At 33.3% G+C, this 18,155-nt stretch overlaps 3 protein-coding genes across 20 annotated transcripts in view; all 3 read right to left on the minus strand.

The window, feature by feature from the left end:
* LOC147408298 (uncharacterized) overlaps window positions 1–9,823 on the minus strand; it is a 61,034-nt gene extending 51,211 nt beyond the window's left edge. Inside the window, exons 1-3 of one of the 6 annotated variants that reach the window (XR_015177048.1) lie at window positions 8,271–9,823; window positions 6,436–6,510; window positions 1,434–1,648 (exon numbers count right to left, since the gene is read on the minus strand). Coding sequence is in view for 2 of the 6 variants with exons in the window: in XM_086437248.1 (XP_086293374.1) it covers window positions 8,278–9,678 (1,401 nt within the window). In the remaining 4 variants the exon portion in view is untranslated. Of the gene's footprint in view, window positions 1–1,433; window positions 6,511–8,250 lie in introns of those variants that run through there. The other 5 variants (XR_015177047.1, XR_015177046.1, XR_015177049.1 and 2 more) reach the window with 5 other exon arrangements.
* Window positions 1–18,155, minus strand: part of LOC147408300 (uncharacterized) — an 84,539-nt gene that overhangs the window by 38,076 nt on the left and 28,308 nt on the right. The window lies entirely within an intron of this gene.
* Window positions 1,382–18,155, minus strand: part of LOC147408304 (uncharacterized) — a 109,453-nt gene continuing 92,679 nt past the window's right edge. For 7 of the 12 annotated variants that reach the window (XM_086437245.1, XM_086437236.1, XM_086437231.1 and 4 more), the window contains 4 exons: window positions 17,742–17,998; window positions 17,357–17,404; window positions 17,206–17,282; window positions 15,733–16,097 (listed from right to left, as the gene is read on the minus strand). The gene's annotated coding sequence lies outside the window, so the exon portion shown is untranslated. Of the gene's footprint in view, window positions 1,427–15,732; window positions 16,098–17,205; window positions 17,283–17,356; window positions 17,405–17,741; window positions 17,999–18,155 lie in introns of those variants that run through there. The other 5 variants (XM_086437241.1, XM_086437239.1, XM_086437240.1 and 2 more) reach the window with 2 other exon arrangements.

The raw sequence follows: 18,155 nt of genomic DNA on the forward strand, positions 1-18,155 counted from the left end.
ATTTGGAATACCAAAATTACCTCCGACATCAAATACATCAATGGCCGAGGAGAGATGAAGATGTTTTAGTTATTTTCCTTTAAAACATATGACATAAGGAGATTGTTTGTGCTGAGTTTCAGAGCTTTGTGAATGGATTTCGTAAGTAACACATTTAGTTGTTGTTGAATTAGTTTATTATTACTATTGTTATTATTATTATTATTATTTTTCTCAATCTTATCTCTAACTAAAATTCTTTAAGAAAAAGAATGCAGAAGAGAAAAGAAAAGAAAAAAACCCCACAAAATTGACAAGTGAAAATTTTTGAAAAAGGCTTGCATGCTTTTTTTTCTTCCAATTGTATTAGTTTTGTTGGTTTGGCTTGATTTTTATATAGAAGAGTGTATAAATCACAAGAGAAACAGAAAACTTGCATTGCAAAACGTGCATCATCAAGAAGACTAAACCCTTGTTAACAATTCAGAATGCGGCAAAAATTCTGATATGTGAAAAAATCGGTCACTATTCAATTTGGATTGCAAAAATCTAGTCTAAAATTCGATAAATGAAAAATATACAGCATATGCTTTATATGTGTAAAATCCACCTTATTTCAAAAATTCGAAAATTAAAAGTTCAATAATATGATAGTGATATTAATAGTGATGGTGATGTTAAAATTGGTGATATTAATGGTGACAGTGATGGTAATAATGATGGTGGTGATGATGAGGGCAATGAGGTTATTGTTCCATTGAGTTATAAAAGAAGACCAAAGTCAAAGGACGAATCATCAATTTGAAAAATTAAGGTGTAATCTCAAATATATGTAGAGGGTCATGTCATTATTTTTTTTAAAGATAAAAGATACATTTGTCACCTAAAAAGGGGATTCCACCAAAATTTTGAAGCATGGCTGATTCAAAGTCTACTTGTGTTACACGGCACAACTTACAAGTTTACACTATGCAACAATCAAGTTCTAGTAGCATTTTTTCAACACAATTCTATAAAAATTCGTAAAAAAAATAAAAAATAAGGTATTTTATTTGTTTCTAACTTAAAATACGTGAATTATTCAAAACAATTCAATAATCTAGAGAATAATATTTTCATTGAAAAAAATGAAAAATTTCATGAATTTTTTTTTTTTCAAGAATTAAACAGGAGATTGCTGCTAACAAGGGTCTAAACATGGGTGGAAATTTGAACCTCCTTGATCTAGAGTTGTTTTCGAATGCTCACAAGCCAAATGACATAATCAGGTATCATAGATGTCAAAAATGTATGTGTACCTAATAACAACACTGTAATATAAGACCCTCAAAGTTTATCCAATTAAAATAGAAGAATTGACTACAAAATTTCTTTTAAAAAAAAATACTTAACCTCCCATCAATGTCCAAAACAAGTGTTCCATTTCCACATAATTTCTAGCATCCAACTGTTTTAAAACATACTCAAAATAAACATCAATAGAACACCGTTAAATTGTACATGATGAGAATCCAGAGTCAACAAACAATAATAACAAGCATCACAGTTGAGAATGTTACGGTTATCACATTCTCTCCTTCCTTCAGATGCAAGGCCAGAAAAAGAAAAACTCATCTCAAAGCAGATAGCAATACCTCAATATGAGATTCTAACTGGGTCACCTGTACGTCTTTAAAAGAGAGGATAATACCCAAGACAGGATTAAGTTAGAGAAAACAGATAGCAACACCTCAATATTAAATGTAATAACAAGACTTGTTTAATCAATTTAAATTTTTATGAATAAGATTCGATGATAATGATAATGCAGAATCTCTTTTATACATAAAAGAGAACTTGACCATTTTAATTAATTTTTCCAAAATACATAAATGAATATGTGATTACCCAGCCAGAACGGTCTCTAAAACAATGGGAACAACTCACACAGGGTCACATTTCCAACAATTACTAAAAGAAAATTAATATCTTGACTAAGTTTGCTATCTGGCAGAGGGCCATCCACTTAAAATTGATTCTCAATCTAGTGTATAAATGTCAAGGTTAACCTTTCAAACAATATCTCACTGGAGATATTCACGAGGATGTCACTAGGAAATTTAGGGCTGTCAGTGGACCGGGCTGGGCCGGGTTTTTTTAGTCAAAAAATTAGGCCGGAAAACAACCCAAGTCTAAGGCCGTTCCAACTATAGCCTAATCCACCTACTTTCAGGCCATTTTCGGACTGGGCCAAAACTATTTCTAACTTCTTTCATTGTACAGAAAACACATCAAATAGTTCAAAAAAATAACATATTAAATAGCACATTGCAACAATAATATTTTGAGGGTGTAATAGTAATTTAAAAGAAACAAGGAATAAATAGTTGGATAGATGATTTCACAAACCTACCCCTTTACTGTGACTGTTGCACCTTGCAAGTTGCAACAGTAATGTATCAAGGGCAGCATAGTAATAACAATACAATATAATTTACTAGGAACTATGGAGAATGGGCCGGGCCACCCACTGGGCCTAAATGCAATACCAAATCCATCCCTATCATGAAACGGGCTTAGCCCGGTCCGATAACTAAATGAGCTTAGTTGTAAGACCCAAACCCGATCTATTGATGGTCCAATTAGGAATAGTGTCGGGTAACTAAAGTGGAGATACCTGCAGGAGTGTTATGTGACTGATGTGTATTAATTGATTGGATCAATTGTTAAAAACTCAAGAAAACTTTTAAAATTTCATTTGAAACACCCATGTCAGTTGGCACAGAGAACTAAAAGAGTTTCTACAAGGGCTCATGCCCAGACTCATCAAACAATTGTCCATTCAAGTTCAAATAATCAAACAAAATTGACTACAAGGATTTAACGGGAAAATTCCAAATACTATTAAACAAGAAAAAAAGAAGGTGGCCCAAAAGAGCAAACAGGTATTCCCCTGTAAACATCAATAGGAACCTGATCAGAAGCATAAGGTAATAAGAAGCAATAATAAAGAGATGCGGAAGAGAGAGAGAGAGAGCGTTGAAATTTACAATTTAAAATTTGGGTTTAAAAATCCTCACTTGAGAGTGGGAAGAAGTTGTTGGATCATCCTTTTCCCTCCTCTTACAAATTTGGGGGTCCAACTCAAAACCAATTGGCAATGACTGGGGCTTATAAGGAGAGAGACAAGACAAGTGAGTGTCAGATGTGGGACTAAACTCAACACACCCCTGCACATGTGGGATAGACGGACTGGGCCAAAGCACATGTAGATATGAACTGGATGACATGGAGAGAAGTCCGCTCTGATACCATGATAAATTTGGGGGCCCAACTCAAAACCAATTGGCAATGAGTGGAGAGGCTCAGGAGCTTATAAGGAGAGAGACAAGGCAATGACTGTCCGATGTGGGACTAAACCCAACACCCCTTTTATTCAGGTTTGGGACTGAAAAATGTAATACCTTTTTTTTTTCTTTCAGAATGAATACTATAAATAAATAGATGGAAAAAGAGAGCGAGTTTATGGAATTCTGGTACTAGAGACATCAGTGTTTGAAAAAGGTGTGTGCATAGAAGCCTGCATCAAGGCTTAAGCTTAACATGCATATTTATTTTTTAAATTTATTAGCATTATTAAAGCCTTATCTTGAAAATTTGGGGCTACTGAGAATAAAATGCGGGATCACGAGTCTTATGTATCACACGTTGATGACTATTTTCTTTCCTTGTAGCTTCTAGTTTAGTTGTTCTAGAGAGTACTCATTTGATTGGTGATGGAATATTTTGTATACATGTATTGTGGTTGAGGTGGATGAATTAAGACCCTACTCAACTTTTCTTTAATGTTTTATCCACTTTTACCATTTTCTTTCATTCTTAATAGAACCTGATATGGAACCAAGTATCTTATAAATATTAGTTGTGTTCCCTAACTAGGTTCTCGAAGTGTTGGATATCATTTTCTCTTCCTCCTTAAATAATTCTTAAATCGATTCATTTCCATTGTATCTTCCTTACTACCATTTTCATTCTTGAATCCTACATTATTAATAGATGTCATAGACAAGTGGTATATTTTCTTTCAATTTTTAGTAGAGAAAGAATCCTATAATTATCTCATTAATTATATTTTTAATGGTTTTAAACAATTTGACCGTATCCAACAATATTTGATGTAATAACTTTTCAAAATATCTTATGACGAGGAATGGGTTACTACATATGATTTCAGATCAAAAGATCATGGGTTGGACTCCACAGTAGCTAGTCCTGTTTAACAAATGCGCAAATATCCTCAAATGTATATAGACACATCAACGAAACATCTCTGTAGTTGAATTGAATTATGCAGACAACAGCCCCAATGAAAATAAAAATTATAATCACAACTGAAAGAGTAAATGTAACTTAAAACCGACACAAGGACGAGTTGGTAGTAGCAAGAAAAGATCCGACTCAGGAAAACCTCCATTATAATATATAATAAACCAAACTAAACTATCAACAGGTAATAAACTAAGCTATCAACATGTAGCAAAATTTTACCATAGCATTGCCCTAGCTTTGCAACAATAATCTACTCTACAATATACAAATTATTAAGGTCCATGGACCTAACTCAACCTCAAAATATTGGTTATAAGGTGAGGGTTGCCTTCTCCTTATATACCACACAGATTGGGTTCCCGCAGGAGATGTGAGACTATCGTTCTAACACAAATATTACAAACTAACCTTCTTCTTCTTCACTCCTTGTTTTCGGTTGTTTTGAATGGAGAGGTCAAGAGAGAGCAGAATTTGGATATTTATTAACTTCAAATCAAGAAATATTGATTAATAGAATTTACGATTGATAGAATTCACATAAATTTAAATTACAAAAATAACTCTTAGTACTTGGTAGAAATATTTGATCAAAAAAATATATCTCATCAAAGATACATTTACGTGTATATAAAAATTACAAGAACAATCCTCATCAAAGGGATATTTTTGTAAATTCATATACATGTTTTCGTAATTTGAATAGTTTTTTTAATGAGGCCAAATAACTTAAAACTGTTTCCACATTTTATTTTAACAAGAAGTCGTTGCAAAACTTTTATATTGCAAATTAACCAAACACGAAATATGGTTTCACAAGGGATCTCCCTGTAGCGACCAAGCAATTATAAATTTTTCATTGCAAAACATAGCTTACTTTTTTTACTTCACCCCCACCCCGGCCCACATACACACCTAAAGTTAAGACTGTTTTTTAAAACTAGGTTCAAGACCGCTCCTCTGGCCTGAACTACTGCTCATTACTAGATTCAAATGAAAGGGTGTGAGTAGGGGTGTTAATTGAGCCCATTGGCCGCCCGATAAAACAAGGGTTAGGGTCTCCATATGAAACCTGTAAGGATAGATCCAGACTCAATAATTTTCAGCCCATCAATTCGGGTTGGACTACGGCCTAATAGTGCCCAACCCAGCCAGATCTAGCCCTCTATTATATATTTTGGAAAATTTAATAAAATAGTTAATTAGATAAATATTTTTCTAATAAAAGTAGAATATATTATATAATTGTAATTTAACTTTTATTTATAATAATTATAGCTTAATAAGTCATTAATTACAAATTTGATCGGATAATCTTCAAATACATAAAACAAATTATGAAAAAAAACAAACTCTTTTCATTTAAAATATACATTGAATTCTAGTCATTTTATTTAGTTCGAACCCGACCTAAGTCAAGCCTGAGCCCATTAAGGTTGGGCTAAGACTTAGTTGACTTAATAGGGGTATAGAGCAGGTTTAGGTAGAGCCCGCCTATTTAGGATTGGGTGGGGACTCAATTGAACCCAGCCTGAACCAGCTCATTAATGCTCTAAATGACTTGACCGAATGTACATACACCTAAATAACTTGACCGAATTTTATTGACTTTGATGATACTTTCAGAATGTCATACTAGTCATATCCAATTTCTTTGACGAGCCAATGTGAAGGACAATTCACCTAAGACAATTGGCCTTGAATGTTTCTTAAAAGCATACTTATAATCATGATTTTTCAAAATTCATGCAACTCTGGCAACTCAAACTCGATCTCGACCGACTGACATGGATGCTACCACAGATAACTCATCCAATATTTTTGGAAATATTGGAACTGTGGAGTCTGAAATGGGTCCCACAGTAAGTTCAATGCCCACTTTTTCTACTAATAAAATTTGTTGTATAAGGCCTGAAAATAATCTTTAGCAAAAATAGTTTCAAAAAAGAGAATATAAACCACCTGTATACTGGAATTTGTTTTTGGATTTTTCAACTACTAAAATTGTAAAATGAAACTCACCAATCTTCTTTAGATCACCATATCCCCCTCCCCATTTCACATATTTCTATAAAAACAAATTGGCTTTCTATCGATTCACAAAGAGCAAAGAATATTTCTTTTTCAAATATAGTAGTTGAGCATGCTTACCCAATGGCCACTAACTCGTTTGTTCTTTAGTCCACATCTTTCTTAAGAGGACTTGATCCATATCATTTCTGCTACCTACAAATTATAGAAGTTCAATATTATTGACAAAAACCTACCAAAGAATGTGATATTTGTAAAAAAAAATCATTTCACTATAACAAAATTTGATTTTGCGGAGAGTTTCCTTATTCTATTTGACAATGGAAAAACATAAAATCCACTATGTTTCTCATTTACATACAAATTAAGAACTATACTTCACTTGAGACCCTAAATACTAAAAGCATGGTATCTAAGTTCTTTTACAAGGCAAACACCGAAATTTTGATGGGCAACAAATCACTCATGACAACCACTCTAAATGCACAAAGAAGGAAAAGAAGTCAGATCACTAAACCAATAAACCTGCAAAAGCCGAGTATTAAATCCACACACCAAGTTTGAAAAATATAAACAAACAACCCAAGATTTTGCTCAAATACCAGCCCAACAGATCTGAATAACAGAAAATTCGATAACCAATGAAAACCATACCAGATTTGAGTGAAATTACACCGATCATCATAAAAGTGGTGAAATGAGGGAAAAAGTAGAAACACCCAAATCTAAAACCCCACAATTAAAAATTCCGAAAAACCCATATCTTGTAGTGAATTAGTGATTGATACAGCCATTTCACTTCTAATGCCATTTAAATAAGTAGTGAACAAAGATTATGTCATGAATCAAGGCTTCCTTTTTTTTTTTTTTCCTTGTTGTTTTCCACCCATGGGGTGATAAGTAATGGCAGTGTGCATCAACAACTTTCCCAACAGGACCACATAACATCACTTCCGCTTCCAACTCTTTATACAGCCACTGATCTCAAGTTGAAAAAATAAGTTTGGCTAGTAAAAACAAATAGAGTTTAGTACCTATTACTACATTAGGTGCTTTGCCATAAAATTATACAACCTTTACACAAGGAAGGTTGGAAAAAATAATTAAAAAGAACACAGGAATTAAACATTTCTATTCAAGGACCAGAATTATCCGCCATTTTGTGAAATCTTTAATTCACTCATCAGGAACAAAGGTAACTAGTAATATGTTATTCGTTTTAGTATGTATTTAAGGTGTTTGATGAACTTAGGTTTCCAAAAAGCCTGAAATTCATTCATAGGGATATGCCACAATTTCGGTTTAGATTTTGATGTTGGACAAGCTTAGATTGGAAGATAGGAACAAGTTGTAGACAAAGGATGCTAGTAATTATTTAATGAAGTAGGATGAATGAATGACGTAATTAGGGATAGGTAGGTATAACCATTGAGATTGCTGGTTATCCAAAAAAAAAAACAGTTGAGGTTGCTAGATTTTAATGGGTTTCATGATATTAAAGGATTATGAAATAGAGTTTGGCCATATGATGCTGGAGTAGTGCACATATATCTAGGGCTCAAAATCAGATTTATCCATATTCTTTTGGACATCTTAGTCCATCCCACTTTCAGTTCAATCTGAAGTCCACCACACCAGTCCAACAAGACATAAGGTCTAGTCTAGTCCGATATCATGATTCATGATAGGATGTGGCACTTTTTTACACCGGCTGTATACTTGACACAAACCTCATTCATTATCAGAAATTTTTTGGGCCAAAAATGCAGTGCAAAGGAAACAACATGTGGAGAAAACACAAAAGTAAGATGATTGAGACATTTACGCCTTAAAACATTATCGTGGAAATCATTATCATAGTGAACAAAAAAAATTCTAGCAGAAATAACATAAAATTAAAACATTTACTCCTTAAAACGACTTGCAAAGTACTACCTCAACATTGAGTATCTTACCTTTACTTTAGCCCTCTGGCAAGAACTTACGAAGTATCTCCATATGCTCATGATCTGATCCATCCCTTACAAGCAAATTCACCACCATAGCCATGGTGTCTGCATTTGCTGAGAAGCCCCTCTCAACCATTTCATTGAGAAAATGTGTTGCCTTAGGTATAGCATTATTTTGGATCAATCCTTGAACCATGATATTGAATGTAACATCATCTGGAATAGAGCCCTTCTTTTCCATTGCCATGAACAAATCTTCAGCTTCTTTCAACATTCCACCCTTAAGAAAACCGTTGAGCATTGTGGTATATGTTATAGTGCCAGGTCGAAGATCTTTGGTTGAAAGATTGCAAAAGAATTCCTTTGCCGCATTTATGTTCCCAGTTTTGCATAAATTATCAATAATGATGTTGTAAGTTACAATATCAGCTTTCAATCCATTGTTTTCCATCTCATTAAATAGTTTCATAGCCTCGGAAAGGTAATTGTTTGTCCACAACCCATCCAACAATGTATTGTATGTGAAGATATCCGGAATTTGGCCATGAGTTTGCATCTCATTGAAAAGCTCTTGAGCTTCCACAACTCTCCCAACCTTGCACAACCCATCCATAAGTGTGGTGTAGGTAATTGTGTTGGGAGTCAATCCCTTGTGATGGATATCTTCACAAAGTTGCTTGGCCTCATCCAATTTCCCATCCTTGCAATAGCCATTAATCAAAATGTTATAGATATAAACATTAGGTTCATGACCACTATTCACCATTGAATCAAAAACATATTTTGCCTCTGTCATATGGCCTTGCAAACAATATCCATACATCAACGTACTGTACGTGACTATGTTGGGCTTTTCGTCTCTTTGAATCATCCATTCCAATAGTTGATGTGCTTCTTTGGCCTTCCCTTCTTTGCAAAGAGCATCCACTAGTATATTCATAATGAATACATTCTTTGCAACACCTCTTTGAGACATTATTTCTAATACATCGAGTGCTTCTTTAGTCCTCCCATCTTTGCAAAGACCATCTATCAGAATGCTGAAGGTTACTACATTAGGCATGACTCCACCGTTCACCATGCCATTGAAAAAGCTTGCAGCTTCTGTCCACCGACCAAAACTGCATAGACCATGAATTAAAGAGTTATAAGTGACGACATTTGGTACAATGTCTTTGTCAATCATTTCTTGAAAGAGGTTCAGAGCATCATTTACCCGGCCCTCCTTACAAAGTCTGTCAACAATAGTACTATACATGAAATTATCAGGCTTCCATTTTGCTTTCTCCATCTCTCGGATTAACCTAAGAGCCCCATTAACATCCCCACTCTTGCAAAGTCCATCAACTATCGTACCATAAGTAATTTCATCGTATGGATACCCATTCTCCACTATTTTGTTAAACAACTCCATCCCTTGAGTTACTTTATCCTCCTTAAAGAAACCCTTAAGCAGAATATTCAACGTTCCGGAATTTGGTTCTTACCCACGTTTGAGAATGTTTCCAAAAAAAGCAAAACTGATATCCATCCGACCCAAGTTGCAGTAACAATTTATCAATATGTTAAATGTACAAAAATCAGGTTGGATTTCTACAGAATTATTCATCATATTGGTAAACATAGATAAGACAGTAGAATACTGTTTCATCTTGGAGATGGCTCCAAACAATTGATTAAAAGAGAGAATGGAAGGCATGGGTCGCATTTGAACCAAACGATCGAACAAACCCAATGCCTCATCAAACCCTAGGGTTCCAGTTTTACATTTCTCTCTTACCATATTTTCCAAATGGGACTTAATCTGGTAGGGATTTGAGTATGGTGGTTTTGTAGAATAGAAGAAGAAGAAGAAGGGAGAGACAGAGAGTGTACCAAGCTTTTGATGAATCAAAATGGCAGCAACATTTCTTGAACATTTCATGACTGAATCTCTTCGTAACATTACCCTTACAAAATCGGAAAAACAGATCAAAAAGTCACACGCATTGAATAATAATAATTGAATACTTAATATTCAATCTCTTGACCATTTTCAAACAATTATGATCCTGCGTATCCCGAAGCAAATGACCTACGATTCTGTGATGCTGCGTATGGGTGCTTCAAAAAATCATCATTCTTTCTATAATGTTCGTAGTAAAATTAAATCTCCATCCCTCTTTATGTGGGATTTTAAAAATAAATAAAAAATTAACTTATTACAAATTATAAAAGGAGATATTAATTATTGTTTGGGGTTGGGGGGATTTTGTCGGAGTATTAATTAGGGGTGCAACTTGGTTCGGTTGGGGTCAAATTGGAGCCAAACCAACATAGTCAATTCCTCTAAATAAGAATCACAATCGAACCAAATTCTATTGGAACCAACCCAACACAAGTCGAACTAAAGTCAATTTAATTCGATTCTATTTTATAGATTGTCAATATTCTATAAATTGTAAGTGATATTTTTTAATAAAAAAACAAATATATAATAAAAATAAAATTTCATACAATAATCTCAATAATCTATCTATAAAAAGTCATTAGTTTATCCACAAAAAATATTAATCTATGTCCTAACTCGTAAAATGATTCATAATAATTATAATACCTATATATATATATATATGGGTGGCATTCTTTCGAAAAAATCCTAGCCAACATTCTAGAAAAAATATTTTGTCTTATATGAGTTAAAAATTTTGGAATGGACTAATTTTTTGTGAGGATGGTCTCTATGATGAGAAAATATCCTCACAAAAAATCAGCAAATTCTGAAATTTTTAACCCTAATTTATAAGATGAAGAATCGTGAATCGTCAATTTTTACCGTTAGTTTGTAACTACTTTTAATGGGGTTAGAAGTTACAGAATTGACTAGTTTTTTATGAGGATAATCTACTGACTATAGAGATCATCCTCATAAAAAATAATTTCATTTTTAAACTTTTTAGTCATATAAGACAAAATTTTGTCTAGGCTAGGATTTTGTCAAAAGAATACTACCCTATATATATATATATATCCGGACGGTTCAGCAGCCCTAAAGTTTGCCAAGTTTGGTGCCAAACATTTTTCAAAATATGGGTTAGAAGCTTTGGAATGAGCTGATTTTTTGTGAGGATGATCTCTATGATGAGAAGATCATCCTCACCAAAAATCAGCCTATTCCAAAACTTCTAACCCCATCAAAAGTGATTTACAAAAATTATACGGTCCACGATTCTTTAACTTGTAAATTAGGGTTAGAAGTTTCAAAATGAGCTAATTTTTTGTGAGGATGATCTCTTCACCGTAGAGATCATCCTCGCAAAAAATCAGCCTATTCCAAAACTTCTAACCCCATCAAAAGTGATTTACAAAAAATGTTTGGCATCAAACTTGGCAAACTTTAGGGCTGCCGAACCGCTCCCTATATATATATATATTGATTGCATTGGGGTTCGGTCCTGGATTTGGTTTGGTTCTATGTAAGTTTGATTCAAGAACCGAACCAAATTGATCGGTTCTCTATTTTCGTAACTTAGAATCGAACTGCAACTTGTTCCAAACCGAACTAAACCATCCTAAAGTTATTGGTTTGAACCGGGCCAACTTGCACCCCTAGTATTAATTACATTTATTTTATTAAGTTACACTAATAAGTGGTATGTGCAAACACACAAGTATGAAAAGAGTTTATTTTAATTTAAAATATTGAGTAAAGGGTATTTGAAGATTACATAGTAAAAAATGAATTTTGTAATTTTCAAAACTAAACAACATGATTATGAGGACATGGATTAATAATTTTATTGGGATTTTACCAAAATCATCCCAATTATATTATTAAATTTAAGTATAAAAGTGAGGGCATTTATGGCCACTTGAATTTTGGTGTCAATCACTTTTATTCCCCCTTCTCCTATTATATAAATTATAACAGTAAGGAAGATGTAGTCACTTAACTACCTTAACTACAACATAACATGATTTGGTGTCTTTATACACTTTAACATGATACAACATAATTACTTAACTGCACGACTTAATCCGAAATAGAATGATTGGTCGCAACAAACAAAAAATCTCGCTCTTTGTGTTGGATGGCCTTCTCCCCCATGTTTGTTGGATGGTCTAAATGTATTTTAAAAATAAAGAGAGAGAGAGAGAGAGAGAGAGGATCAGGATTGTAAAAGCCATGTCAACATCAAGATAATATTGATTCAGCTAATGAATCTTAGATTTTATTTTTTAATATTATCATAAATATAAATAATGGTATTTTACGGAAAGAGTAGAAGGGGCTCTGACAGTTATCTCGAAGTAATACGAATCTGTCAACTGGCACTAGCCGCCAGAAACGGCTTGTCCGTAGATGCTAAGAACGCATTTCGAAATCCACCGAAGGCAACTTAGAAGGTTACTCGGGGAGTCCAGGTTGTCACCCTTCTCTATTCAATTCAACCGTAAGGTATAGTTGGACTGATTGACCCCGGCACGACTAGTTGCTTATTGGCATCCGCAGATGAACAAGATTGGTTGACTTCCGAGTAATACGATACTGATTCAATGAACTTATGAATTAGATCTAGGAATGAATGGGCAGACTCCTCTTATCTTATGTCCAAATTTCTCTCTTTTGTGGTTGCAGAAGCATACCATGTTTTTTATCTATATCCGAATCAAATTGCAAATTTGATTATTCAAAGAAAGACGTGATTCTCACCAACCCATAGTTAGGATTTTTAGTTATTGACCAAACAAAATGAAAGAAGCTTCGCTCCTTCAAATCAAAACTGAATTTTCGTAATTGGTAATCGTTCTTGACTAGCAGGAGTTCCTTATAGCTCTCTGTGCTACCTTTATAAAAGTCCATAAAACACAATAATCAAAAGAAAAAAAAAATTCATTGAATCCTCTTGGATCCATTTTTTAGATCAAATTGTCAAATATATATATACATTTAGAGCTTTTAAATTTTAATGAACCAAGGTCGTTCTCTAGATGATCTGGCGCACTGTCAATCGTTGGTTAGTGTTATAGGGAACTCGCGCTGCAAAAGATCTGCTCCTCTTGTTATCATCAAAGTAAGTTGAATAAACATTTTGTTTCCCCAGCTTGAAAGAGCCTCGAAACTAAGAGATATTTACGAAAACGTGACCAACTTTTGACAAGTTTACGATTCCCACTCATTGTTATTTGTTCATTAGGTTGTTCACGTCTTGGTTAAAATAAATAGTGAGCTAGAATTATAAATTCGTCAAAGTCGGCTCATGAAATGGTAATTTACCCCCAAACTAAACTACATATCTTCTGAGAGAACATATATTACGGTCACACCACCTTATTCATCTGAAACAAAACAAGGAAATTACTATGATCTATGGGGTATGGATATCAATTCTATATTTTTAATAATCACATACTGCAGGTAGTCATTTCGCCTTATTTGTGGCACATAGTCACAAACTTTCTTGAATTTTTGTAAAAAAATTGAAAAAAGGTGAAACCTTAGATGAAAAATTGACGGTAATAAAATAATTGTCAATTAATAGAGAAATGTCTAATTTCACAAATTAATAGGTGATTTTTTTTTTCAATTATTTTTTAAAAGTATTTTGATTTTTTTGGGGTTGACTCATGTCCATTAATTGTTTAATCCGAACTTGGTTACTAGCTATTTAAGTGACAGACTGAAAATGCAAACCATATTGTATAATCTACTTGAACTTGCTAATTTGTTCTCAAAATAGCAAGTGTGAAATACTTCCGCTGGTCAAATAGATTTACGATACAATACAAATAAAAATAGTTGATTTTTAATTTTATTTTTTATAAATAATGATATTGGTAACTTGAGACTAGCAAGAATTGTATACAAGAATCAGTAGAATTCTAATATTTACTATTAATTTAGAGTTTTCTTATTTATCCTTTTATGGCCAAGTGTAATACTTTTTCTAGCAATTCTCCAATCAAATGATTTTCCAATGGCTTGCAATTAAACATGTCTTAGTAAAATATTTATTGTTTGTTCTTGACAAAATATTATGTATAACTGAATAACTCAATCGAGCTTTTGTTCCATCTCAATACATTTTCAAGATGGCTCAAGTTGATGAGTTGACTACATCATTTAACAAATTGACATAGCGAGTTGATTTGATCTAGTTTTGGGACTAAGTCACCTCGAGATCCATTTGAGTCAAGACAACTCAGTCAATTTTTGAGTCAATCTACAAATTCTGAAAATGACTCGATTGAATTTTGAGTCAATCCATGAATTTTGAAAATGACCATGTAAGTAACATGTATGTCTATTTTTTTAGATAGCATTCTCTCATTAGTCATTAATCAAGGGGTTTTGAGTCAATCCACAAATTCTGAAACTAATTCGGTAGATGGCTATACTCTTACACTTCATTATCTCATTAGTCATTCATGCACGGTCTTATTGATACTATTTTGTTGATTGTCCACTGTAGTAAGTGAAAAAGATAACCAACCAAGTAATCTATATATTTGAAGTTTTTGTTTTATCTTGGCGCAAATGGATTTGGAATACCAAAATTACCTCGGACATCAAATACATCAATGGCCGAGGAGAGATGAAGATGTTTGTTTCAATTATTTTCCTTTAAAACATATGACATTTGGAGATTGTTCGTCCTGAGTTTCAGAGCTTTGTGAATGGATTTCGTAAGTAAAATTAGACCACTTTTTTTGTGGTTAGGTAACTTCACTTACACATATTGACACATTTAGTTGTTGAATTAGTTTATTATTACTATTGTTATTATTATTATTATATATATATATATATATATATTTCCAATTCACATGTCTTTTTTATGGTTAGGTATCAAGAGTTCTCAATCTTATCTCTAACTAAAATTCTGTTACGCTCTGTTTGGATTAAGAGAAGGGAAGGGAAGAGAAACTCATTAAGAGAAGAGAAGGGAAGCGAAAATTAGTTTCTCTTCACCCTGTTTGAATTGAAAGAGAAAAGAAGAGAAGAGTCAAGTTTCTCTTGTTTAATTAGGATTCATAAGAGAAGAGAAGAGTAGAGTAATTATTCTTGTCAAATAACTATTATACCTTTCATAGTCTAAAGAAGAAAATTCTATTTGTACAATGATACAAATATAAACAATCAAACGTTCAAGATCAGTTTGGGGGTACCTTTCGTTTGAATGCTTATAGCTATGAAGAGCTTCTGTATGTCATCCCTGACAATAGTTATTAATAGAGAGATAAGAATAGATTAGTAAGTTTAACAAAACTAAATCAGATTTACCTAACTGAGCAATAATGCTCAAACAATGTAAGGCATTTTTTTTAGTAAGTAAAACTCATTTATCAAGGAAACAGAGGTAACACTCATTTATCAAGGAAACAGAGGTCGAGATGACCAACCAGAGATACACACTACAAGGCGCAACTCGTATAATTCAGGACTCAGATACACTTACGATTCCAAATCCATTTCACTCCTCACATCTAATGCTACAAACCCAATCTCATCCACCAAAGAAAAAAAAAATCTCATTAAGGGGCACATCCACAATTTTTTATTTTTTATTTTTCTTTACAATGCAAAAAAGAAGTAAATAATCTACTCGACACTCATGCATATTAAAATTCTAAACTCAAAATGAGAACATTGGAAGACTAGCATTTGTAAAGTTTCTTTGTGAAACCTAACTTTTCAACTTCTCTCAAGTTCTAGCACAGAAAAGATTCCAGTCATGGACCTTGAAACTCGAGACTGAGAGTTTAAAGACCTCGGCCATCGACATGCATCCAGATTGCGTGGCAGGTACAGCTAAACCAGCTCCAAGAGTCACAGATCTTTCACTCAATGGGCTGAAACCACAAACAAAAAACAAAAGAACCGTTAAAACCACCACCCAAGTATAAAATTATCGGAAAAATAAAACGAGATACAAGGGCTCTAATCGAACAAACACATTCAAATCTATTTCTTTCTTTCTTTCTTCTTCCCTTTTTCTATTTATTAATACTAGATGCACAAGGAAGAATTCAATCAAATAACGAAGGCATACATTATCTTCCATCACTGCTCAACACAAATGAGAAATTGCTTACTTCTTTTCACACTTGGCTTGATCTCTCTCTCTCTCTCACAATGTTGTTGACTAGGTTGTTAAGTGATTGAATAATTACGTTAGTTTTAGTAATTTTCTTGTCAATAAGTAACTAAAGAGTTCCCCATCAATCATATGAAGAGAATTTGCTAAGCATATAAATGTAGGACATTTTTGTTTAGGAGAGTCCCCAAAGCCTTGTATGCTTGTTGTTTAGGAGATATCCTAAAACAAATTACAATTATACGTAATCCTTTGGTTCGTAGACCATCCTTAAACTCAACAGTTCAATTATCTTAATTTTAACTTGGCTTGTCATTCAACTCGCCTAAAAACCTTGCCATCTCCAAACATTAACAGATGAATCATAGCTCAGTTGGTTTGACACATTGCAAAACAACTTTGAGGTCATGGGTTCAAGTCCAGCTTACCCATAAAAAAAAGATAATAATGATGAAACATCTTAGTTTTCACCCTAACGAAATTGTGGTTAATGCTATTAGGTTGTCAAACATGTAAATGATTAGTAAATAACTAATATGTAAATTTCCTCAGTATGCCAAAAGTATCATTTCTAACAGAAGATCTAGTTAAATGCTTCATATAGTTTCTATATGAGATAAAGAAAAGTATATATCTATTACTTCATGAGTACGAAATCTGCAAGGAGATACATGTGGGCATGAGGGAGCTACACAAATCAAGATTTATGATTAATAACTTGCTTGATGCTGGTCATTATTGCAAAGCAAAGAAGATGGATAAAGCTTCTAATATGTTCAGATGGGGTCACTAAATTATAAATTTTAAAAACTCACAACTTTATCTATGGGTACATGTCCATGCAACTTATTCTCAGCACTTACTTTATTAATATCGGCTCATATGAAGTGATTAGCACATCAGTACCAACTTCCTTAAGGTGCAGATTTGCCAAATAGACCTGCAGAAGCAATCAATAATTCAAACTACTTATTTCTATCCAACTTGATAACACAAAACATTAAAGAAATTTACCTTAACTATATTTTGTGCTTCCCTTCCTTGCTGTCCCTTGGAAATGGCCTACATACAAGCAATAAAGAAAAAGTTGGTGATAGTTAATGCCACTATCCTGTGTTCTAATATCATTGTGCTAGAGATTGAGAAAAAAATGGATATGACGATGTCCATAGTGATTCAAACGTAAATCACTCTCATCGTCCATCAATATTAGATACCGTACGTATAGCTGTTACATATTTACATATGTAAATATTTTCTTGCAGGGAAAATCAAAAATTAGGTAGAAGATAAGAAATAAATGCAAACAATCCATAAGATACACAAGTATATCAAGGTACCATACCATCAGAAAAAAAGAAAATAAAGTGAAACTAACTAAAACAACATGGCTACTCACCACAAAGAGGAAACTCTGAACTATACCCCTTGTAGCTTCTGAATTTTTATGCCACTAATCAGATAATATATGTGAAAGATGACAACCTTGAGTTGTTCTGATGAAGAAAATCCTTATAGAATCCAAGCCTCAAATAATGCTTCAATGAATGTAACAAATATTCCACTGTCTACAAATTTTGAAGAATACTGAAGGCTTGAGCTAGAGCATTAATGACTATGTCTTGTACCACAAAGTCACGAAGGAGTCCTAAAAACCTGTACTTATATTGGGGAACAAAGGTGAAGTTGAAGTACATATTATCCCAACAAACAAAAAAGTATAGAAGCACTTCTACACCAGCACAATCCAATACTAAATTCACAATAAAAAACCAAGAAACACATGCCCAAGATATCAAATATAACTATTAAG

The sequence above is a fragment of the Akebia trifoliata genome, chromosome 3, assembly GCF_017979445.1.
Source record: "Akebia trifoliata isolate Shusen 1 chromosome 3, ASM1797944v1, whole genome shotgun sequence".
NCBI lineage: Eukaryota > Viridiplantae > Streptophyta > Magnoliopsida > Ranunculales > Lardizabalaceae > Akebia > Akebia trifoliata.